General features: G+C 31.1%; 1 protein-coding gene across 32 annotated transcripts in view; it reads right to left on the reverse strand.

Moving 5' to 3' along the window:
• The window catches only part of LOC145265633 (calcium/calmodulin-dependent protein kinase type II delta chain-like), a 705,488-nt gene that overhangs the window by 169,585 nt on the left and 511,087 nt on the right, over positions 1–24,816 (reverse strand). For 9 of the 32 annotated variants that reach the window (XM_080121703.1, XM_080121694.1, XM_080121685.1 and 6 more), the window contains exon 13: positions 13,186–13,224. The exons of 20 other annotated variants lie outside the window; for them this stretch is intronic. In XM_080121703.1, coding sequence (XP_079977829.1) covers positions 13,186–13,224 — 39 coding nt within the window. The remainder of the gene's footprint in view (positions 1–13,185; positions 13,225–24,816) is intronic. 3 more of the 32 variants (XM_080121696.1, XM_080121686.1, XM_080121677.1) reach the window with 1 other exon arrangement.

Raw genomic sequence — 24,816 nt, forward strand, 5'->3', positions numbered from 1 at the left:
TCATTCATGTATATGCCGATATGGCTTGGTATCCAGCAAAAGATAATGTTTTTTTTCATGGTTATGGCATCTATTTTGTTTAGCAATTTTGTAATAAGTGGGTTTGTCATTTTTTTTTCTTTTAGAGATATGAGTATTGAAAGTGAGTCAGTAAATATGATATATTTTTGATGGTCATCATTGGTTATTATATTCAGTGCCAAATCTATGGCTGTTGCTTCTGCGCTGAAAATAGAAGATTCGTTTGGGAGCCTTTTCTTTAGTTTTATTTTTTTGTGGATGGCTGCGCATCCTACTTTATCTCCATCTTTTGATCCGTCAGTGTAAATTTGTGTATATTCTTTGTATGTATTCTGGATGATAAGTAGTTCTTCATGGAAGGTTGATGGGTGGGTTTTCGTTTTGGGATATTTATTTAATTTTAATATTATGTGTGGTTGTTTGATCATCCAGGGTGGAGTTTTTGATTTGTTATATTTATGTATTTTTGTAATGTCCATTTGGGCTTCTGTGAGAAGGTTTTTTATCCGGAGGCTGTAGGGCTTGATGATATTTTCTTTCTTGTTGAAGAGATGTGTGTATTGTGGGTGGAGGGTACATTGGTATGCAGGATTTGTTGGACACGATACCAGCTTTAGGTAATATTGTAGCGCTAACTTCTGTCGTCTTAGAATCAGTGGAGGCTCATGGGCCTCTATATAGAGGCTTTCTACTGGAGAGGTTCTAAATGCTCCCAAGGCTAATCTTAATCCTTGATGATGGATTGTATTTAGTTCTTTTATGTAGGACTTCCTTGCTGCTCCATAGATGAAGCATCCATAGTCCATTTTAGATCTGATTAGAGTTTGGTATAATTTCAATAATGTGACTTTGTCTGCACCCCAATCGGTGTGTGCTAGGACTTTGATCAATTGCATTGTCTTTTGGCATTTTGCTTTTAAATATTTTATATGCGGTATAAAGTTCAATTTTTTATCGAATATAATACCTAAATATTTATGTTGGTCGGTGAGTGGGATGTTCTTGTTATCCAGTTTCAGGTTGGGGTCGTGGTGGAATTTTCGTAATTTGCAAAAGTGGATGCATTTAGTTTTTTCCTCTGAGAATGTAAATCCATTTTCTATGGCCCATTTGTTTATTTTATTCAGACAGAGTTGTAGTTTGCGTTCGGCTGTTTGTATATATTTAGATTGGTAGTATATAAGTAGGTCGTCCACGTATAGGGCGTTTTCAATTCCTGGGTCTATGTTTTTTATGATATTGTTTATTTTAATGTTGAAGAGGGTGACAGACAGGATACTGCCTTGGGGGACCCCCATTTCTTGATCTTTTTGGACTGAATAAGTGTTGTCCATCCGTACTTGGAAGTTTCTATTTGTTAAGAAATTTCTGATAATTTCTGGCATTCTACCCCTAAGTCCTAGTTCATACAGGTCTTTTTGGATTCCGTATTTCCAAGCGGTGTCATACGCCTTTTGCATGTCAAAAAAAATTGCTATTAGATGTTCTTTTTTTGCAAATGCTTCTCTTATGCGTGTTTCCAGTTTTATTAAGTGATCGGTGGGGCTTCTATTTTTCCTGAAACCCGACTGGCTTTCTGTAATTAGATTTTTGCTTTCCAAGTACCAATTTAACCTTTCGTTAATCATTCTCTCAAAAGTTTTGCACAAACAACTAGTTAGTGCAATGGGTCGGTAGTTTGTTGGGTTTGTATGGTCTTTTTTTGGTTTGGGTATTGGGATTACTGTTGCCTGCTTCCAGTTTTTTGGAATGTTGTTAGTTATCCATATCTCATTGTAAATTTGTAATAAGTAGTCCAGTGATGGTTTTGGTAGTTTTTTGAGGAATTGATAATGGATCTCGTCGGGGCCGACTGCTGTATCGGGAGATTTGTTTATTGCCTCCTCTAGTTCTGCACTGTTGAATAATTGATTGTAGTTTTCTTCATTTTTTGATTTGAAGTTTATTTTTATTTTTTCTTCATTTTTCTTTATAGCTTGGAATTTTTTATTTTGGTTTTTTGATGATGAGTTCATTGAGAATTGTTCTGCTAATTTATTTGCGATATTTTGTTTGTCGGTAATCTTTGTGTTGTCGCATATAAGGTGTTTAATAGGGTTCTTTGTATTTTTTCCTGCTATTTTTCTGACCATCTCCCATACTTTTTTGTGTTTTGTGTTTTGATTAATTTTTGTTACATAGTCTTTCCACGAGTTCCGTTTTGATTCTTTGATAGTTTTCCGTGCTTTGGCTTTGCTGTTTTTATAGGTGTCCAAATTTTCTTTCGTTGGACTGTTTTTGAATTTCCTTAGGTTTGCACGTCTGGCTCTTATAGCTTCTTTGCATTCTTTATTGTACCAGGGTTTGTTATATTTTGTAGTAGTGGAACTTTTTGGTATGTTCTCCTCGGCTATTGTGAGTAGGGTGTTGCTGAAATATGTGATGTGTTCTAAGTCAGGATTCGCTTCAGGTATTAATCTGTATTGACATGTATTTTGGAAATTTTCCCAATTTGCCTTTTGTAAATTCCAGCGGGGTGTTTTGTCTTCTGGCTTGGGATTCTCGTTTTCTATTATGATTGGGAAGTGGTCACTTCCGCATGTATCCTTATGTGTTCTCCAGCTATAATCCATGTATATAGTTGGGTCACATAGTGTTATATCGATTGCTGATAGGGTTCCCGTTGGTGGGTGCATATATGTATTCTCTTTGTTGTTGAGTAGGCATAGATCATTTTGGTTAATTATTTTTTCTATGGTTTGGCCTCTTTTGTTGTTTTTTTTACTGCCCCACCATATATTGTGACTATTGAAGTCTCCCAACAGTAGAAAAGGTTTAGGTAGTTGTTTGATTATATTGTTTAATTCTGTTTCGTTTATTGTTTCATTTGGTGGTATATAGAGTGAGCATAGGGTTACTGTTTTGTGTAGTGTTGCAGTTATTGCAACAGCTTGCATATTTGTTTTTAAGTTCACTTTGCTGTGTGGAATGTTTTCGTTTATCAGTATTGATGATCCACCGGTGGCTTTGCATGATAATTTGTTTATGTGGTTGTATATTGAGTAGTGTTTTATGTTAATTTTGTCATTTTCTTTTAAGTGTGTTTCCTGTAGGCAAATTATTGCAGGACATAAGGATTTGATAAGTATTTGCATTTCTTCGATATTAATTTTTAATCCTCTTATGTTCCACTGTAGGATTTTGTTAGTCATGGTTTATATTTTCTTTTGGTTTTGGACTGTTGGTGTTTATGTCTACGTCCATAGTTTCGATGTTAGTTTGGGTGTTTCTTTTGGAAGTGGATGGTCTGTTTCTTGTTTCTGGTGAGAGGCTTTTTTTGGGTTTTGGTCTGGGACTTTTAGATTTACTTTGTCTTGACTGTCTTTTTTGGCTACCAGTTTCAACTAGTTCAAATTTATTTTCATTTTCAATTAATACTAATTCTGTTTTTTGTTTGTCATTTTGTTTTTGGGGGGTAGTTTTTTTGTTGTTCTGTTCTATTTCCATTTTTTCTGTTGTTGTGTGTTTATTTTTAACATCTGTTTTTGTCCTTGTTAGTGACTTGGATCTTTCACGTTTTGATAATTGAGGAGGTTTCATTTCTTTAGAGATTGATTCCTCAATATTGATGGAAGTTTTTCTGATTTCCTTTGTTTCGTTTTCTTTTATACTGGGTTGTTCGTTTCTGACTTTTATTTGGCTGTTAGAATTTATTTTCAGTTCTGATAAAAAAGATTTTAATTCTTCAAGTATGTTCTTTAGTTCTTTTGCTAGGTTTGCAATTTCTGGAGCAAGGTTTAGTTCATTGTAGTTGTACATTTTGTTTGCTTGTTGGGTTATTGTGGCATATGAGTTTTTGGTGCGATTTGTGACTTCTTTGCGGGCTTCTTGGAAGGTTATATTTTTTTGATATTTGATTGTTATTATTTCCTTCTCTTGCTTATATATTTTGCACTGTTTTGAGTGAGAGTGGTGCTCTTCTTGACAGTTTGTGCATTTGGTTTTATTTGGACAGTCTTCTTCATCGTGGTCTGGGTTTTTTTCACTGCAGTTTCCACATGTGAAGAATCTTAGACATTGGTCTTTATTATGTCCAAACTTTTGGCAGTTGTAGCATTGTAAAGGTTTTGGAATGTATTGTTCTATTTTCGTTCTTTCATAACCTATATTGATGGTCTCTGGTATTTGAGGATAATTGAATGTTAATATATAAGTGTTTGTATATATTACCTCTCCTTTTTTTTTAAATGTGATTCTTTTTACATCTGTGACCCCTTGGTTTTTTAGTTCTGTTTTGATTTCTTCTGTTGTGCAGACGGAGATTTCCTGGTTTTTTATGACTCCTTTGGAGTAGTTTAGTGTTTGGTGTGGATAAGCTTTGATGTTTGTTTCATGCAATTTTTGTAGTTGAAGTAGAGTTTTGGCCTGTTTTTTATTTTGTACTTCTACCAATATGGTACCATTCCTTAATTTTTTGACATTTTTAGGTGTTATTTTGCTTGATATTACCTTTTGGATAATGAAGGGTGACATTTTAGTTAACGGTATATTAGACGTTGCTTCTAGCACGATGAATCTTGGAAAGTTTGTATCTTCATTGTCGCTGTCAGAGTCTATTTCTGTGTGTGGTCTCTTGGATTTTTTGGCATTCATAATAATTTTTGAAAAATTCATCAGCCATGCTCCCCACCCTCCTCGGAGCCCCTTATGGGGAAGAACTATGAGGGGGTAAATCCCATTCGCCTCGGTTCTCCAGGGCTACATAGCTGGTATACTCAAACATGGGGAGGTTTCCAAGCATTCACAATATATGGTTATGCCCACCCAAGTATGGGATTTCCCTGTATTTTTATTATTCCTGATGGTTACCTTTTTCCCAGCTTGATTGACCCTTCAGCCATCGCTTATTAACTCAGTTTATTGTTTATGTTGAGTGTTAGTGTGTTTTTGTTTGGATTGTCTGAATTAGTGCTTGTCATGACCAACCGATTGATTGGATCGGGCCTATCCAACCTCCCGTCTAGCCTAGTAAGGGCCAAAGTGGTGTGTTGTAGTATCATGTTATTATTTCCTAGGCATGTTCCACTCAACCACCAGGATCCCGTTCTTAATGCATTACGGGTTGCCACCAACGGTCAACTGGTGGTCCCATTGAAGGATTTTTACCCTCTGCAGGGGGGCAGTTGGTATGTTCTATCGCCCTACCAACTAGGCAAAAAAAAAAAAAAAAAAAAAAAAAAAAAAAAAAAAAAAAAGGGGTGAGGAGGTGAAGGAAAAAGAAAACGAGGGAGGGGAAGGGGAGGAGAATGTTGTTTTTGTTTTTGTTTTCGCAGAACATGACTAAGTTTTGCAAAAGGGAATAAAAAAACAAAGACATCTATGTAGGTGCGTTTCATCTCAGGAAGTCAGTAGACAGCCTGATCTGGTAGCACCAGGAAAAGTATGAAAGAAAAAATAAAGAAAGGGGGAAAATGAAAAAAAGGATGAAAAGTATGAAAGAAAAAATGGAGAAAGAAAGGGGGAAAATGAAAAAAGGATGAAAAGTATGAAAGAAAAAAAAATGCAAAAAAGGATGAAAAGTATGAAAGAAAAAAATGAAAAAAAAAGTTGAAAAGTATGAAAGAAAAAAAGAGAAAAGGAAAGGGGGGAAAATGAAAAAAGGATGAAAAGTATGAAAGAAAAAAAATGAAAAAAAGGATGAAAAGTATGAAAGAAAAAAATGAAAAAAAAGATGAAAAGTATGAAAGAAAAAATAAAGAAAGGGGGAAAATGAAAAAAAGGATGAAAAGTATGAAAGAAAAAATGGAGAAAGAAAGGGGGAAAATGAAAAAAGGATGAAAAGTATGAAAGAAAAAAGAGAAAAGGAAAGGGGGGAAAATGAAAAAAAGGATGAAAAGTATGAAAGAAAAAAAAATGAAAAAAAGGATGAAAAGTATGAAAGAAAAAAATGAAAAAAAAAGATGAAAAGTATGAAAGAAAAAAAGAGAAAAGGAAAGGGGGGAAAATGAAAAAAGGATGAAAAGTATGAAAGAAAAAAAATGAAAAAAAGGATGAAAAGTATGAAAGAAAAAAATGGAGAAAGAAAGGGGGAAAATGAAAAAAGGATGAAAAGTATGAAAGAAAAAAAGAGAAAAGGAAAGGGGGAAAATGAAAAAAAAGATGAAAAGTATGAAAGAAAAAATAAAGAAAGGGGGAAAATGAAAAAAGGATGAAAAGTATGAAAGAAAAAAATGGAGAAAGAAAGGGGGAAAATGAAAAAAGGATGAAAAGTATGAAAGAAAAAAAGAGAAAAGGAAAGGGGGAAAATGAAAAAAAAGATGAAAAGTATGAAAGAAAAAATAAAGAAAGGGGGAAAATGAAAAAAGGATGAAAAGTATGAAAGAAAAAAAGAGAAAAGGAAAGGGGGAAAATGAAAAAAAAAGATGAAAAGTATGAAAGAAAAAATAAAGAAAGGGGGAAAATGAAAAAAGGATGAAAAGTATGAAAGAAAAAAATGGAGAAAGAAAGGGGGAAAATGAAAAAAGGATGAAAAGTATGAAAGAAAAGAAGAGAAAAGGAAAGGGGGAAAATGAAAAAAAAGATGAAAAGTATGAAAGAAAAAATAAAGAAAGGGGGAAAATGAAAAAAGGATGAAAAGTATGAAAGAAAAAAATGGAGAAAGAAAGGGGGAAAATGAAAAAAGGATGAAAAGTATGAAAGAAAAAAATGGAGAAAGAAAGGGGGAAAATGAAAAAAGGATGAAAAGTATAAAAGAAAAAAATGAAGAAAGAAAAAACAAAAATGAAGTAAAATGGAAAGTTTGAGATTTTAATATTTTAAGCAATAAATGAAAGAAAAACAAAAGAAATATGAGGTGATAAAATAAACAGATGAAAATATATGAAAGAAAAAGAATGAAAAAATGAGAAATAAAAAGAAATAATGAAAAAAGACAAAAAGAGAAAAAAGACAAAGAATGAAAAAAGGAATAAAAACAAAGAATGAAAGAAGGAATAAAAACAAAGAATGAAAGAAGGAATAAAAACAAAGAATGAAAAAAGAGGTAAATGAATTAAAAAAGAAAAAAAGAATGAAAAAGAATGTAAAAGAAAAGGAATGAAAAAAGAATGAAAAAGAAAAAATGAAAAGAGAAAAGAAAAAGAAAAAAGAGACAAGAAAAAGAATAAAAAAGAAAAAAAGAGAATGAAAAAGAGAAAAGAAAATGAAAAAGGCAAAGAATGAAAAAAGAAAAAAGGCAAAGAATGAAAAGAGAAAAAAGGCAAAGAATGAAAAAAGAAAAAAGGCAAAGAATGAAAAAAGAAAAAAGGCAAAGAATGAAAAAAGAAAAAAAGGCAAAGAATGAAAAAAGAAAAAAAGGCAAAGAATGAAAAAAGAAAAAAGGCAAAGAATGAAAAAAGAAAAAAGGCAAAGAATGAAAAAAGAAAAAAAAGCAAAGAATGAAAAGAGAAAAAAAGCAAAGAATGAAAAGAGAAAAAAAGCAAAGAATGAAAAGAGAAAAAAGACAAAAAATAAAAAACACAAAGAATGAAAGAAAAAAAGACAAAGAATGAAAGTAAATAAGGCAAAGAATGGAAAAAGAAAATAAGGCGAAGAATGGAAAAAGAAAATAAGGCGAAGAATGGAAAAAGAAAATAAGGCAAAGAATGGAAAAAGAAAATAAGGTGAAGAATGGAAAAGAAAAGACAATAAAAAGACGAAAAAACGAAAGAAAAAAGAAAAAGAATGAAAAAAAAAATGTAAAGAGAAAAAATAAAATGAAAAAAGAAAAAAGGCAAAGAATGAAAAAGATACGATGTAAATACGTTGAAAATTAAAAATAAAGATAACAAAGCTGAATAATATAACCAAGCAAGAAATTAAAACTAAAGATAATAATTTATATAATATATAAAGCAAGAAAAAGAATTCTAATGAATAAAATATTTAGTGAAGAAAAAAAATCGAACAAATAACGAAAATAAATTAAATCTAAAGTTTGAAATGTAAATACTTAAAAAATTAAAGATAATAAAATTAACTAATATATAAATGAAAAGAAATTTAAAGTATAAAAAATGCTAAAGAAGAATGAAGACACCATGAAAAGGAATAAAAGAAAATTCGAAAGGAAAAAAATGAAAGGAAAATTAAATTATAAAGAAGCAAAATTAAAATTACAAATAAAAGAGGGATGAATGAATAAAGGAAAAAAAGTGAAATTAGTAAATATTTTAAATATTTAAATATAAAAAAAGGAAGAAAAGCCAGAAAATAGAAAATTTGAAATATTAAAAGTGTGAAAAAAAAAAGAAGAAGCATTTTTTAAAATATATTTTCAAAGTAAAAACTTTAAAATTTTGTAAAATTGCTTAAAAGATATGTAAAAATAATGTCTATCATGCAAACATGTTTGATAATAAAATATAAAGCATTTTTTTTAAGTGTTTTTTTTTTTTTATGTTTAAAACATCCAAAAATAAAATAAAGATTTTGACGAGTATAGCATTTAAAAATAGCAAATAAAAGATCAGAATTTCATATGAGTAAAATTGTCACCAAAATTCTTCTTCCAATTAATATTCAACAGAGGAACACCATTAAAATTTTAACAAAATTCACTGTTTAGAACTCTAAGTAAAAAAAAAAAAACACCAGAATCTTACTGCAATTCTCAACTTTGTACCTATTTGAATTGGTAATTTTTCTTTACCATTAAAAATAAAAATGTGAAAGACTTAAAAATATTGAAAAAGAGTTAAAAGTCCATCTCTCTCTCACATTCGTCCACATATTGCAGCAGTAGTTAAAAAACACCAGGCACAACTGTCCTACTGACATTCACCATTATTATCTTATAATAGATATTGAATACAGAATATGTTGATATTATTTAATTAATTGAAATTCTTATTGAGATGAGTAATTTGTATTATTTATCCATTTATTTATTTGCGGACTATTATTCTTATCTTTTAATTGTTGTTTTATGACGTTTCGGCCAACTATTCCTACGGCCTTCATTAGGTGATTAATCACAACGAGATAGGAATGCCGGATCTCCTTACTGAATCTTCGGGGCTCATGATGCAGTGGATAGAGGCGTTGAATCTCTACGGTTCCAGGTGAACATTATCTGAAGATAGTGGTTTCAATCCTACCCAAAGCCGGCCAGAGGTTTACTTGGCCAAAACGTGGTGAGAAGACAGTAATTGTTGAGAATGCAGTTAGGAAATTCGGCGTTCCTATCTTGTTGTGGTTAACCACCTGACGAAGGCCAGAGGAATAGTTGGCTGAAACATTGTGAAACAACAACTGAAAGATGAGGATATTAGTCTGCAATAAATTAAATTAAATAATAGAATATGTTGATTTATGTGAATAAAAAATCTTCTTTGTTTTGCTTTTTTTTTTTTTACAATTATTGCAAAAAGGCTTTATGAGTAGAAAATACTAATTTTTTTATGATAGGTGTGCCGCGAAAATTTAAATAAATTCAATAGTCTGCCACGATGTAAAAAAAGGTTGGGAACCATTGGTTTAGATGGTGGCAATGTGAATGATCCATGAGATTGACACAAAATCTCAGGAACAATGACTAGAGGTGGCGCAGTAGACGAGGTACTTGGTATAATTCAATTGTAAAGCTACACTCGTTTGGAGGTTGAAGGTTCAATTCTCAGTGTGAGGTGACACTAAAAAATACAATTACGAATTACTTAAAACTTCTACTCAGTCATAACCGATGCATGCTACCCCCGTGGATTAAATGAAGAGTTCTGTTCGAAATTCTGTACAGGTTCCTGAGTTTGGCCAATATACCTAAAGATGGTTGGAAGTTACACCGACCATAACACTCAAAATGAGAATTTTTGACGGCAACTTTTGATTGTCTAATAAGACGATGGCATTTTGCTGGAAAGGTGTTGCCGTGCTTTACCATTTGCTTATCAGGATTCTCTAAATCTGATTCTTTTTTTTTTTTGTCCGGGTTCACTTTAGCTTTTGCCTTTCCCAAGGCACCCACAAGGCATTGGAGCTATAGCTGGTGAAAATTTGAAAATATTTTCGAAAAACTATTTATACATTCTTAAATAAGCACCTTAAAAGATCAATCAGGGGGAACAACTTACTAAATGAATAAGAGTTATTTATTTGAACTCTTGGTGTTCTTTACTTACTTTTAACATGTTTTGTATGTTAATTTTATATGCATATAAACAGTTTAATAAGACGATGGCATTTTGCATCTAGTCTGGTGCACTGCAGCATCTGCTGTGGCTATACAGTTTGACGCTGGATTTGGTTCTCAGGATGCAGGCTTGGGCAGGTAATAAGGAGACTTAGGTTTGCCCAGTTACCAGGGTTTCCTTCTCGGCATTGCAGACAAAGCCCGATGGAAAGGCAAGCCAATATTGTTGGGGTCAGCACAGCTGCAGGAGTCTACAGAAAATTGTTGCAGTGCTTCTCAAGCTGCCTATCGGGACTCAAAACCAGATTTTTTTTCTTTTCATTTTGTAAATGAGAATAATAGTAAAAAAAAAAAAAAAAAAAACCCAAGTAATAGAACAATGAGTAAAGGTTCTTAACCTGTACTTAGTGAAGCATAGGTTAGGGTTGCATAGTGATTTCATGATAACATCATGTGTGGCAACCATGTTTCTTTACATCCTGGATCCACGGGGAGAGCTTCCTGGAAACTCATAGAAGCTAGACGAGACGATTTTGGATGAATTGTTAGACGGCGTCATTTTTTAATGCAACTTGCTGAATATATAACAAACTGCCGAATGTTGTAATCAGTTCACAGATGTTCGAACAGTTCAAAGCAGAACCGGACTGATCATAGCCGCTGATTTTTGGAGTTTACCCCTGTACATAATTGCTCTCCTTCTTTTTCACGACTTTTTTTTTTACATGTCTAGTGTTAATATTTTGCCCATATACTAGAGAGAGTTCATCCACAGCGACAAAGACCATTCGTTCATTCTAACGATGATGAATTGTGCAGAGCCAGCTTCACTTTCTCATCCCAACTAGTCTGATCCAACAACAGGACAGGGTTGAGACAGCTGGGGGTTGAGTGACGTTGCAGGAGCTGCTAGAAATGGCGACATTCTCTTACATACAATGTTTATAAAAACATGTGTCAACAAATACTTGGTATAAAACGTCCCAATTTATCATTTTCAATCCTCTCATAACATTTTTTATCATTCGACTGATGATCCATACACCATGTTAACTCTTCTCCTTAAGTGTCTTCTGGTTTAGATAAGTAAAAAAAAAAAAAAAAAGCAGTAGATTGCTCGAACAAATCAGGCACCTGATTCCACCGCGTGTACACAAACGCAGTTATTTTAATTTCTATCAGAATTCTTTGGATTCAAAAGGTTGGTCACCATCTATTCGATAGTTGTGTTTGCATCTTTAAATGAATAACTCCTTTCTCGAGTTATGTTTGGTCAGCTTTGGGGGTAGTTTACATCATCGTGCAAATAAAATGAATGTGTTTTTGTTTGGAAGCTTTAACTTTGTAAAAACCGTTTGCACTTCGGACAAGAGGTTTTCTCATCTTCTTTCTCTTTCTCCCACTTCTGTATTATTCTCATACTCTCTTTCTCTCGCCCCCTCTCCTTCTGTATTTTTCTCATTTTCTCTCTCTCTTCCTCTCCTTCTGTATTATTCTCATTCTCTCTTCTGTGTCTTTCTCATACTTTCTTTCTCTCTCTCCCTCTCTATTTTTCTCATTTTCTCTCTCCCCCTCTCCTTCTATATCTGTCATTTTCTCTCTCCTGTATCTTTTTCATTTCTCTCTTTCTCTCTCTTTTTGTATTTTTCAAATTTCTTCTGAAACACATATCTAGTCAGCACTAGTTCCAGAGATGAAACTGCTACTTAACCAAACATTTTTTTTTTTTATCCCTTTTCCATCTTAAGCAAAAACCGAGAATCTTGTGCTTGGGTTAGCTTCATTTTGACCAACGATACATACATGACGTCACTTCATCATAGCTCAATCGACGTTCACCTCGCAAGTTTAACATTTCTAACAAGTATACAAACAATTCGCCTTCTTTTGTTTCCACAAGTCTCCACCACAGAAACATTTATGGAGATTTTACGAATTTTATCAGATTTATATAATTTTACCTGTCTCATTTTTATTAGTTTTTTTTTTCATCTTTGATATTATTTTCACAACTGATGTAGCCTCCTTCTTCAGGTATGTCTTGTCAAATTTAGGGAATCTGTGCAAAATTTTTAAACAAAACTCTATATTTAATCCAAGCAGATAGCTTATTATTTTATCAGCTTTTTTTTTTTTACACAGTGATCACCACTTATCAAGGCCCGGAAGCCACTCAGGGATAAGGGTTATAACCTTAACTCTTAATTGTACAGAGGATTGCCACTTAGAACTGACTATACTTAGTACTTTTATCCATTGTGCTATTGGTTCTAAATAATATAAATTATCCTCATCTAACAAATTCTGAAATATAATTTTATTGCATTAGTTCTCATCTTCAATGTTATTCTCACAACGTTTTGGACAAAATAACCTTTGACCTTCAGGGGTATCATGTTGAAATCGGCAAGCTTTATGTCGAACCTGGGAATCTGTATGGAATTTTGTATTCAATCCTTTATCTAATTAATGGGGTAGTTTACTCACGTTAAGTCAGACATGACCAGGTAAAGTCTAAAGTAATTCGTAATAGTATTCTTAGTATTTCTCATACTGAGGACAGCCAGAAGATTGTCAGTTAGAACTGATTATTTTCAGCACTTTTATCCATTGTGCCACGATTATGAATAATATAAATTCTGTAAGAAAATTTTGATGTTTTGTTGTTCAATTTCATTTAAATTTTAACATTATTCCTCTGAAAAATATAAGTTGAACAAAGATCATCTTTGGAGACAATTTACTAAAAAAGAAATGAACCCCCGGCTTTTATTAACCATTTTTAAATAATAAAGAAAAAACAAAATGGCTGCTTGCTGAAAGTGTTTCGTAATTTTTAACAATCAGCTAAAGAATTTAACTGCAGCCAATTTTCGCATGCTTGTTATTTAGAAAGAAAATTTATTTCTTGGAAAAGAAACAAAACAAAAAAAAAATGGCTTCAAATGTACATAACAAAATAACAAGAGCATGGAAGCAAGGCTGGAAGCAAACAGAATCTTGAAACCAAAATATACCTTGGGTACCTGAAGATCCAGATGACGTCTTGTTTTTGTCTAGCAAGCAATATAATAAGAGAACTATGTAACAACGATTTGAAAGGACTAAGAAAACATCAGTTCTAAAACAGATGCAGACAGTTTCAAAGCTCACAAATAAAGAAATCATGAAACTAAAGACGGTTTCGATGGTTCGTTTGAAAAAAGAAACAAAAACAAAATCTATGACAAAAGATAAAACAAAAATAAATTTTCTATAGTAAAAAATGTTTTTTTTTTAAATAAATAAGAGATATCAAAGTTAAAGCTGAATCTATTGCAGACCTAAGAATGCTATATTTTTGCTAAGTTAAATCCAGTGTTGTAGAATCAATAAAGGCTCATAAAGACAGTTTTGATGGTCGATTTGAAAAAGAAACAAAAACAAAATCTATGACAAAAGATAAATAAAAATTAATTTTCTATAGTAAAAATTTTTTTATAAAATAAATAAGAAATATTAAAGTGGAATCTATTTCAAACCAAAGATATTTTTGTAGACTTAAATCCAGTGTTGTCAACTCTGAGATTTTAGAAGCAAGTAAACTTGTAAGAACGCTATGATTTGTAAGCAGATTTTTTGAATCCAACTCCAATTATTACTGATTATTAGAAAACTTTAAAATAAAGAGTCATATATTTTGGAAGATCCTAAGAACTAAAGTTGAAGTCAGACTTTATACCGTCCGACTCTGCAACTCTTGTTAAATCTGATGCTTGATTATTTTGACAAACTTGTACGCATGCTTCTTTATAATACACCCACAAAAAAAAAAAAAAAAAAAAAAAGAAAGAAAAGAAAACGAGGTTGCAGAGTTGGAGTCAGAATTGGTAGAATACTAGGAGTGTATTCAGATTTTTTTTTTTAATCGACTCTAATTATGAATATTGAAAGACTTAAATAAAATAAAATATTCGGAAATTCTAGGAGTGAGAGTCATCCGACTTTGCAAACCTGGTATAATCTAACAAATGATTGACAAATTTGTGGCTGTGCTTCTTTACAATAAATCAACAGAAACAAAAATTTTAAATGGAATTCCTTATATATATATATATATATATATATATATATATATATATATATATATATATATATATATATATATATAATAGAGGGAATTAGACCTGGAGTCTAAATAGCAAAGTTTATTTTAATGTATTAATACTTTAAAAGAACAGTGCCCATAGTAGATATATAATAAGCTCAATAGGTATATTTATCCTAGAGCTATATTAATATTGGGTATAAAGATTAATAATTGTAAATTATGAATCCATTTCAAAAGGAAAAACAAACAAGATCAAATTGAGTGTACGATCGTTTCAGAAATGATATTCATTTTATTAAAATTGACAACAATCATTGACAATAATTAAGACTTTGTTTTTGAATATAATCTCACCAGCACAAAAGAGGGGGGGGGGTTAAGACACCAGTGCTAATTTATTTTGGTGCATTAAACTCCCCCCTCTTTTGTGCTGATGAGGAGATTATATTTGAAAACAAAATCGTTGTCAATTTTAATAAAATGAATATCATTTCCGAAACGATCGTACACGCAATTTGATTTTGTTTTTCCTTTTGAAACGGATTCATAATTTACAATTATCAATCTTTGTACTCAACATACACACACACACTATATATATATATATATATATATATATATATATTAAAATAGTTTTATTTTTTGGCGTAGATACTCTAATATTTAATTCATGGTTCATTTCAATAACAAATGTAAAATTTATTTTGTTTACAAAGTGCCATCCTTCTTGCTAATTGCATTTCAATTTCCACAGCTGCAACATAACCTGTCTTTAACTCATTAAAAAGCAAAAGTAACATTTTATTCTTAAAATCAATTTATTTTAATAACCGTTATTTAATGTCATAGTGCCAATAACATGGCACAACAATAACAAATGAAAAATCTGGTAGCCAGAATCAAAGTTTGATATATCAGCTTAAATGCTATTTAGGTCCAACTTTTAAAATCTCACAAGATAACTTTACATGTTAAATTATTGTATTGCCAATAACATAATCCAACAATAACAAAAGAGAATTGGATAGTCAGAATCAAAGTTAGATATGTCAGCTTAGATGCTATATACTAACTTTTACAATCTCACAAGATAACTTTGTGAGATTAATTGTTTTTATTTTATTTTATTTGAATTTTTATTTACAGCATCATTTGTATTTTTATCTAAATTATTTTAAAAACTGCAAATATTAAGTTTCATTAAAAAAAGGTGGATCGAGTGTGACACTACCCCTCCCCTGCCTAATATACTTCAAATTTGATCAAAAACCTATTACCAATGGAGATTTGGTTATCTGTCTGAAGCCGAAACTATACTGTTACTTCTGTTAATGTGCCATTGTAGTATCTTTTAATATTGAATTCAGTAGAGAGGGTAGTTTAGTACCTGTTCTGTATTCATAATATACTCCCAGGTATTCATCCACCACATAAGAAACCAAGAGATCTTAGGATTCTAACCATCCCTTAAGCAGAAATTGTTTGCCTCTCTTTTGTACTTGGTTCAAATGGTATAATCGCCATATAATTTTTGAAATTTTTTTTCATGAGTTTCAGTAACTCGTATGATTATTGGAATGATGGAAATCTTCTTAAGATTCTAGTTTCTTTTCATGTTAAGATCTTCATATTTAGTTATCTTCCTATCAGCTCTGTTTAAGCCTACATCGTTAGGAACATGGAGATGATAGAGTTCACAGGTCAAATCCCTAGGCAAAACATGTTAGAAAAAGATGATGATTACATAAGAAATGATCATCTGTTCAAGGGGAACAGTTTCGAAGCAGTTCACGGCGAGGAAGTGACCAATATTGACAACGTAGAAATCTAAGAGAAATATTTTCAAGACCTATCCGTCTGTTGAGCATTTATTTTTAGGCTAAGTAAGAAATAATTTTAGTCTTTCTTTTATAAGTAGTTCATTTTGGTCTCTCCCTTTGCAAACAAATTTCTCTCCCTAATAAAACTTTTAAAACCACTAACAAGTCTCCTTGTGTTTCCATACATGAGTTTATTCACCAGAGTTAAACAGCCACTGAATGATGCAATAATACAAATCAACATATTTAGCTCCTATACAGGTAGAGGATTGCATCGGTATTCTACTACCACTTAGAAATTGACCTGCTTATTTTCGATTTAAAAAAAAAAAAAAAAAAAAAAAAAAAAAAGAGTGGTCTACTCTTCAAAAGGGTTTGGGTGTCTTACCAATCAGTTTTTTAGTATTTTTTTTTTTTCATTTAGGTGTAGTTTTATTTTCCCACTTTTCCAATGAAATTGTAAATATGTTTTGTAAATAAAACTGTATTTTAAACCATTGGTGATATTTTAAATAGGCTAGTTCAGAAAGTGAATGTTGTATTGTGGTGAATGATGAAGTTAAAGTTATCGATAAATAGTGAAGAAGAAAAAAAAAGAACAATAAAAGATGAAAGGGTCAAAATGTGTCTAGTTAAGAATAGAACAAATAGACCCCCCCCCCGCACGCACATACACTAAATTCATCATTCTGAGAGTCTTGTGCCTAATTGTCAAATTTTAACTTATTACTTCATGGCAAATAAATAATTTAGTTCTGTCTTTGGTTGACAAAGGAGTCCTAGACTGAAGAAAATTTTGTTCCCTGTCAAGAGTACTCCTTTTTGTGGATCTGGATTTTTCATACATTAAAAACCGACCTTTTATCTATCTTTTTCTTGTAATAAGGGACTCTCTGACTCTACAATCACAGTTCCCAACACAAAATGCGATATTAAAATTGCGAAGTGTACAAAGAAGAATGACTAAACTAATAAAACGATTTTAAAGGATCTCAATTATGAATATAAGTTGGATTTTTAGGTTTAACTACTTTATTAGAGAGAAGAATAGGATTAGGGTATATTAATCGAGATCTTGCAAATAATAGGATTCCTGAAATATTTTATACACATCTAAAATTTCGAAAATATTTTTTACACATATAAATTTTCGAAAATATTTTTGAAACAAATTGTTTAATCTGATCAAAAATAGCTTCCAAATAGAATTAATTGTGTGTGTATATATATATATATATATATATATATATATATATATATAAAATATTTATATGGGTGTTAATAGTTATTTGAAAAATATAAAGCCACCTAAAAAAATTAAAGTGGAGCCCTCTTTAAAGAATTGAGAAAAAAGGAGTCAACTTGAGCTTAAATGCAACATTCTGAATTCCGATCGTTGAATACTCTCTGACTGTTTACTATGAACGTCCGCTGACAAGGTACTTAATTTCCTTCAATTCTTGTATTAATTGCTGATAACCTTGAAGTAAGATGTTAGCCAACGAAGTTAAGGGTGGCTTTATGATTGGGTTTGAATCTCCCAATTAGCAGTAATTATGACTTCCTTTTGTAAAACCATGAAATACTTGTGTTTGTAGATATAAAAATAATTGTTAATATTTATATGAATATATAGTTCTCAAATTGATAAAATTATGTACAATCAATTTATATTCACGAATATCTGAATATTAATTCAGAAAACAGTGAGAGTTATTCCCCTTTGTTGTTCGGATGTTTTCAACCAATATGCATAGAACGTGTTTTAATATCTTTTTTTTTTTTTTTTTTACATAGGCATCACCACATTATCAAGGCCAAGAGGCCACTCAAGGATAAGGGTTAAAGAGTGTACAGTAGAAATTGGACATTATAGTAATCATTAGTAATGAAAATTTGGTAAAGTTAACCTTAACCGAGATGTAGCAGAGATACTCGCCGCTGTACGGGAATGAATAAGAAACTTCTACTATTATTTATTTAAAATTTTTTTTTTTATTATTTCTTTTACAATTAGTGTAACTCTGTCCCGTGGGGAGGCATTGTAAATAGGTACAATTAGTGTAAGGGAAATAACTTTAACATTGTCTATAGAGTTATATCCCTTGAACGAAAAAAACATTTTCTTTTAATTCACGATTACTAATTGGATTCCAAAATCGAAATAAGTGTTCTTGGCCTTCGGGCCAGGATCAAAGTGGAGTATCTGTTCTTCGCTTTTTTTTTTTTTTTTTTTTTAGTCTAGGTTAGTGAAGGAGAAATCCTTTATGAATGATACATTTTTTATATTTGTTACTAACCAGAGCGTCCTTTTTGGGGGAGCTGGCCCCCCCCCCCATTAAAAACCGACCTTGTGTCTATTCGTGGGGAGGCAAGTAAAAAAAAAAAAAAAAAAAAAAAATTGATTCCAAACAATTCCAAATAAATGAATATTCTAGTAAATTGTTTACTAAAACCTCATGAGATGCTAAAGTTTAGCTAAAATTTCCGTTTGTGTTTTGAATTTTAGCTGGACACAAACGGAAATAAACTTTCCTTTATTATATAACAAAAGATAGATAAGCTCAGAAACAATTCACACACACACACACACACACACACACACACTAAGAAAAGAAAGAAGAAAGAGCAACAACAATAATAAAAAAACAAAAACAATTAAACGCAGAAAGAATAAAAACAAAAAACAAACCAGAGGTTGGAACATCTCGAGAAAATGTTGATCCAAACAAAACCTGTCAACTTTTTATTCTTCCTGTGTTTAGTTGTTTTTCTATTCTTTCATACATTCTGTCTTCACGACTTTTCATTTTATGATGCAATCATTGCATCATGCATTTTTTCCTTATATATATATATATATATATATATATATATATATATATATATATATATATATATATGTTATTGGAATCGACAGTTATCATGACCAAAGGCTATTCGAGGATAAAAGTTAATGAGATTATGGATTGTCAGTTGGACAATGGAGAATATTATGAGCAAATCGATCTCTTAAGGTTTAAAATTAGTTAATGAGAGTTATCACCCTTGGCTAGTTAAATGTTTCAAGCTAACATTACAGTCTCAACAAGTGGTGTGTGCATTGTGTCCAAAAGAGTTGCATCTGGTGGAGACAATCTCTTTCTCTCCATATATTAGCAGAACAAGCAGCACTATATAAAGAGGAATTAGAGCAGTGTTTCTCAAAGTGATCGGTCTGTCCTTTCCTGGGCACAGTAATTCGATACCATAGGATGGTGGTATAAGGGGAATATATTTGCAGTGACAGTGTAGTTATTAATGCATTTAAAGTAGAAACGCTCTACTGGCAGTGTCAGAAATTTCGTGAAAATAGCGAATAATTCCACCCCATCTTTCCAAGCTTATAACTCCTCGAAAAATGCAATTCAAGCCCTAATTTTTTTTTTCAATTAAAGGAGCAAGGGCCAAGATTTCATTAAAAAAAAAAAACAAAAAAAAAACGCGTTTTTTTTAAAAAAGGTTTTAAACTTCGGACTTTACAGGTAAAATTCTACAAGAACAATATGTTTTTTTGTTTTAAATTTGAATATATTATGTATTGACCTTTTCTCTTCAATTTGTCAGTAAATAATTATGTACTTATCGGGTTCTAAATTAATTATTATTAGACATTTACAAAATGGGAGGCGTGAATTATTCGACCCCCTGTCTTTCCAAGCTTATAACTCCTCGAAAAATGTAATTCAAGCCCTATTTTTTTTTCAATTAAAGGAGCAAGGACCAAGGTTCCATTAAAAAAAAAAGAAAAAGAAAAAACAAATAACGTGGTTTAAAAAAAAGGTTTTAAACTTCAAACTTTACAGGTAAAATTCTAAAAGAACACTATGTCTTTTTTTTTTTTAAATTTGAATATATTATGTATTGACCTTTTCTCTTCAATTTGTGAGTAAATTAATTATTTACTTTCGGGTTACTAAATTAAGTATTTACTTTTTAATAGACACTTAAAAATTGGGATGGGGGGGTCGTGAATTTAAAAAAAAAAAAAACGTTTGTCTAAAATATTATATTCGATTTATTGAAAAGAACATAAAATTTCACATTGACCCTGAAAATATCGTAAAAATAGAATCAATAGAAAAATTTTGATAGATTTTTAATTGAAAAATATTGAGTTCGGAAAATTCATTACTGTTTAAAAAAAAAAAAAAATATTTCTATTACTTTTAAAACAACTGTAATAGTTTATTTTGGAAGTATAATCCATAAAGAAAATAAATAACCCACTTTTAACAGAGAAATTACGAGATTTTTATATTGTATTCGCAGTTTCGTGTTAGGGGTGTCAAAAATTCCTACAAAAATTCTGATACTGCTTACGCTCTACACATAAAAAAAATATATACGTATTAATAAATAGCTTTGTTTAAATTAATTACAATTTTTGAAAAAAAAAAAACAAAAAAAAACACAACAAAAAACAAAAACTTATTTGCATTTAATACTGTTTTCATTTTGAAACTAAAAAATGCCTGCATATTTGTGTTTTTTTTAAAAGACCAAATAAAATGTTTTATTGAGTTAAGTATTATTTTTTAATGACATACTTTGTGTCTAATATTGTTGTTTTAATTTTGAAAAAAAAAAAAAAATCTCGTGTGTATATGGGAAGAGGAGGCGGTTTTCTCCCACTGAAATAACTTAAATACCAAAATCCTTAAGTGAGATTGAGAAGTCAGCGTCCCTGAGAAGGGGAACTTTGACTTGAAAAAAAGTGGCTGGGGCAGCCCCGATGACATTCTCCGAGCGATTAGCAATAAACTAACCGCTTCTTAAAAAGAGAAAGCAAAGCCTGGGAGAATGGACCTCTTAGAACTGCAAAATCAATAGGGACCAGATCATTACAAGAATGGTCTAATCTTTGTTGATTATGGGGCCCAGGCTAAAAATCCTTAGCCAAATGGAGCATTAGGAATCTATCTAAAAAAATAAGGAACCTATCTGAAAAAGTTGGGGGAATTTGTTTTAAAGAATATTAACTCGAAAACAAAAATAGTGTTTTAGGTCAGATTTTGGACTTTGCTGTGCAACTTCATCATCAATGTTGAGAACCACTAAGCCAAGTAATCGTTGCCATTAAATGCTTGTGTTGAACATAAGTGTTCCAAGGTAAAACTTTCAACTATTTCGCATGGCACATTTCATAATTAGGATAGATGGTATAAACCATTGCAATTATAATGCAGTGGATAAAATTAGATTTAATTACATTTCACTAAATTTAATTCTTATACAAAATTAGAAAGTTACAAGATGGTGCAGCCCGGTAAGAAATAAGGAAAATTGTGCTTGTTTTTAATGTTTTGTAATTTCAAAGTTTGTTGTTCCTTTGTTATTTATTTTTTCTAAAATCCGATTGCTGCATCGGAAAGGCCAGTTAAAAATACATAATATACTTTGTTATTTTCTTTAATTTAATCCCTTTTTTAGAATTTATTAGACAAAATTTAACTTTTATTTTACCGTGCCAATAAATATGATCATCACTATATATATATATATATATATATATATATATATATATATATATATATATATATACTGAGAGCTGAGTATTGGCTGAAGAGAGCTTGATATGGGTATCTAAAATGATCCCTAATTATCAGGTTTGAAACCGACAGTACCAATGACTTATCTAAAACTTTCTGTAAACAAAATATAAATAAAGATAAATAAAGATGTGTATATATAAATTAGCAAAAGTACCCATCGTTGACTGGGTTCAAAAACAGCCTACAGAAAATGGACTCTGATTTATGAAAGTATGATAGGTTATGAAAAGGAAGGGTTGTAAAGAGATAGCTTCAAATTTGGAGGTATCAAAACCAAAGCAAAATATGATGAAAGTAAAAATAAAATAGATAAACCCCATAATTTATTATACCATACCTGTTCACACTGAAACACTTATCACAATATTATGTGGATCTATATTAAAAAACCTTGTTAAACTTTGTGACACATTTCCATTCTATAGAGGTCAGGCGTGAACAAACACCCAATAATTTTATTATACCATATTTCTTCAAACTGCAACATAATTATCAAAGTATACTTACGCAGATAGATATGAAAAGTCTTTATTAAAGTTTGTGCCTATTTCCATTCTGTGGAAGCCAGGCACAAAGAATTTTATTATACCATCCCTATTTAAGTTAAAACATACTTATCAAAGTATTATTATGTATATCTATATCAAAAGCACTTGTAAACATTTTTTTTTTAATTTTTAAATTTTTTATTTCCATACTTTGTGGACCAAGCACGTATGCAGACCCCACAATTTTAATGAATCATCATTATGCCAGATCAAACATACCCATTCCTGTGTCTCAATACATCTTCTATTATTATATGTGATCCGTTTTCTATAATAGTCAACCATATAGGAGCCTATTCGTGACCAGACACACACACAGACGTTCAGCTTTATATTATAGATACATATTTAAAAAACATGAAAAACAAATACACTATTTATGGTACTTTATGAACAGTTCATTTTAGTAGTGAGGAATATTTATCACTACATGTTGCTTTATCATCATGATCATTAGGGTTTTCATCACTTCTGAAAGAATAATCCTCCCATCCCCCGTTCCTTGTTTCTTTCTACCTTGTTTTGTCCTTAGCTAGGTGTGACCACATAGGACCTAGTTGGCTGTTGAGGTTGTTTCTCCACCAGGGTTTTGCTGATCTTCCTCTTAGTCTGTTCCTTTGCGGTCAAGGTCCATTCTGTTGCTCTACATGCCCACCTATTGTTTGTAGATATCAAAAGGTGACCGTACAATCTATTTTTAGCTGTTTATATAGTAGTGATGATGTCATTTACTCAAGTTTGCGGTCTGATCCAGGTGTTTCTTTTTCCTTCACATAGTATAATTCATTCCACTTTGTGTTGCATTGCTTTTAGCTTTTCTATCACTGCATTATTGGGTGTCTACGTTTCATGACCATATCTCTACTCTATGCTGTTGTTTATTTTGGTTGGTTGTTTGGTTGTTTTTGTTTTACGGCATATCAACCCTTTTCGGGTTATTTAATGCCGAATCCAAAGATTTTAAAGAAAAATTTTTTAATAGAATATATTTGTTGTTTTCAAGTCAGTTTCTATTTAACCCATAGTTGGAACCCTAACAGGTACTACCACTCCGGGTCAGAGTGGACCTGGGAGCAATGGTAATTAAAGGGTGGCTCCACACTCCCCAAAGCCTGCAAGCTAGTGCCTCACCACTGGATATAGTTTAAGGTCATATCCAGGACCCCCATTGAGGGATTTTTACCCTCTGTAGGGGGGCAGTCGGTGTATTCTAATGCCCCACCGACAGGGCTTGTTTATTTTGGAAAAGGATACTTTGTCTACTGCGAAAGTCGCTTAATGTGGTTGAAATAAATTACATAAAAACTATCCCTTCTATTTACTATTATTGCTTTGTACCTAACAGTGAACACTCTCATCAAATCTACTCTCTTAAAGACACTGCAGAGATCCTTCTAGATGCATCGCAACATGGATTTACGAACTTTATACATATTTCAATTTTTAAGTGAACATGAGATTATTAATTAAAAATGTCCAATGAAATATAATTTAAAAACAAATGACATGTTATAGAAATCAGCAAAGTTAGAGTTAAAGAAAAAAAAAATGAAGCTCGTATTTGATATCATTTATTCTTTCTTAAAACAAAGATAAACTCGGTTAATCTTTGTTAAAAAAAAAAAAAAAAAATTCTCAAAGCAAATAAATAAGGAAGTAGAAGTTATTTTCCTTTACTTTCTAAACCTTCCGTTATAGAAAAAAAAAAAAACTACAATAATAATTAAATATCCAATGATTACGATGATTTATGAAAAAAACAAAAAAAAAAACATCACATAAAATCAGTGAAAGAGAAAAATAAGCAAAGTTCCTATTGGATATCATTTATCGTTTATTTTTTTCCTTACAAAACAAACTCAGTTAATCTGTATAAAAAAAAAGTTGAATAGAGAGAACAGTAAGATCTCTCTTCCTCTCTCTCGACGTTTTAAAACTGTGAGAGAAATAGAGAGAAATAAAAAATACAAAGCAAAAGAAAAAAATAGATAGGTAGGTAGGTAGACAGAGAGGGGGGAGACGATTATATATTCGCTACTCATTGATACAATTCAAAGATCTATTGACAGCAAAGACGACACAGCCGACCCCCTAATTAGTACTCTCGGCACTATGATATTAAATTAAAAAAAAAAAAAAAATAACAAAAAAACCCCCATCCTTTTAGAATATATTATATATGAATATTAAAAATTTAATTAAAATTGGATAATTTTGATTTGTGATAAAAAAAACAAAAAAAACATTTAATACATTAATTTGATTACAAAGTGTCGTCTTCTAACAAAGGCAACCCATCATAGATTGGGTGAAGAGTGAAAGAAATGTTTGGGCAGGATTAACGCATATTTACAGTAATCCTTTTTTCTTTCTTTTTTCTTTAATTTTTTTTAAAGAATATTCTATTTAATTCCTTTCCAAGAGGTTAGACACAAGGTCAAGTGCAAGTTTGATGAAATTGTTTTTTTTTTAAATATCTTATGCTAAAATTTCTTTTATAACGATTTAAGCCCCCCCCCCTCCCCACCCCAAGGATGCTCCCAATGCACTTATGACCTCACTCCTAAAAAAATCAGAAGTAGGAAGTGACGGTTTT

Source organism: Euprymna scolopes, chromosome 40, assembly GCF_053919585.1.
Source record: "Euprymna scolopes isolate OS-2025 chromosome 40, ASM5391958v1, whole genome shotgun sequence".
In the NCBI taxonomy this organism is placed as follows: domain Eukaryota; kingdom Metazoa; phylum Mollusca; class Cephalopoda; order Sepiida; family Sepiolidae; genus Euprymna; species Euprymna scolopes.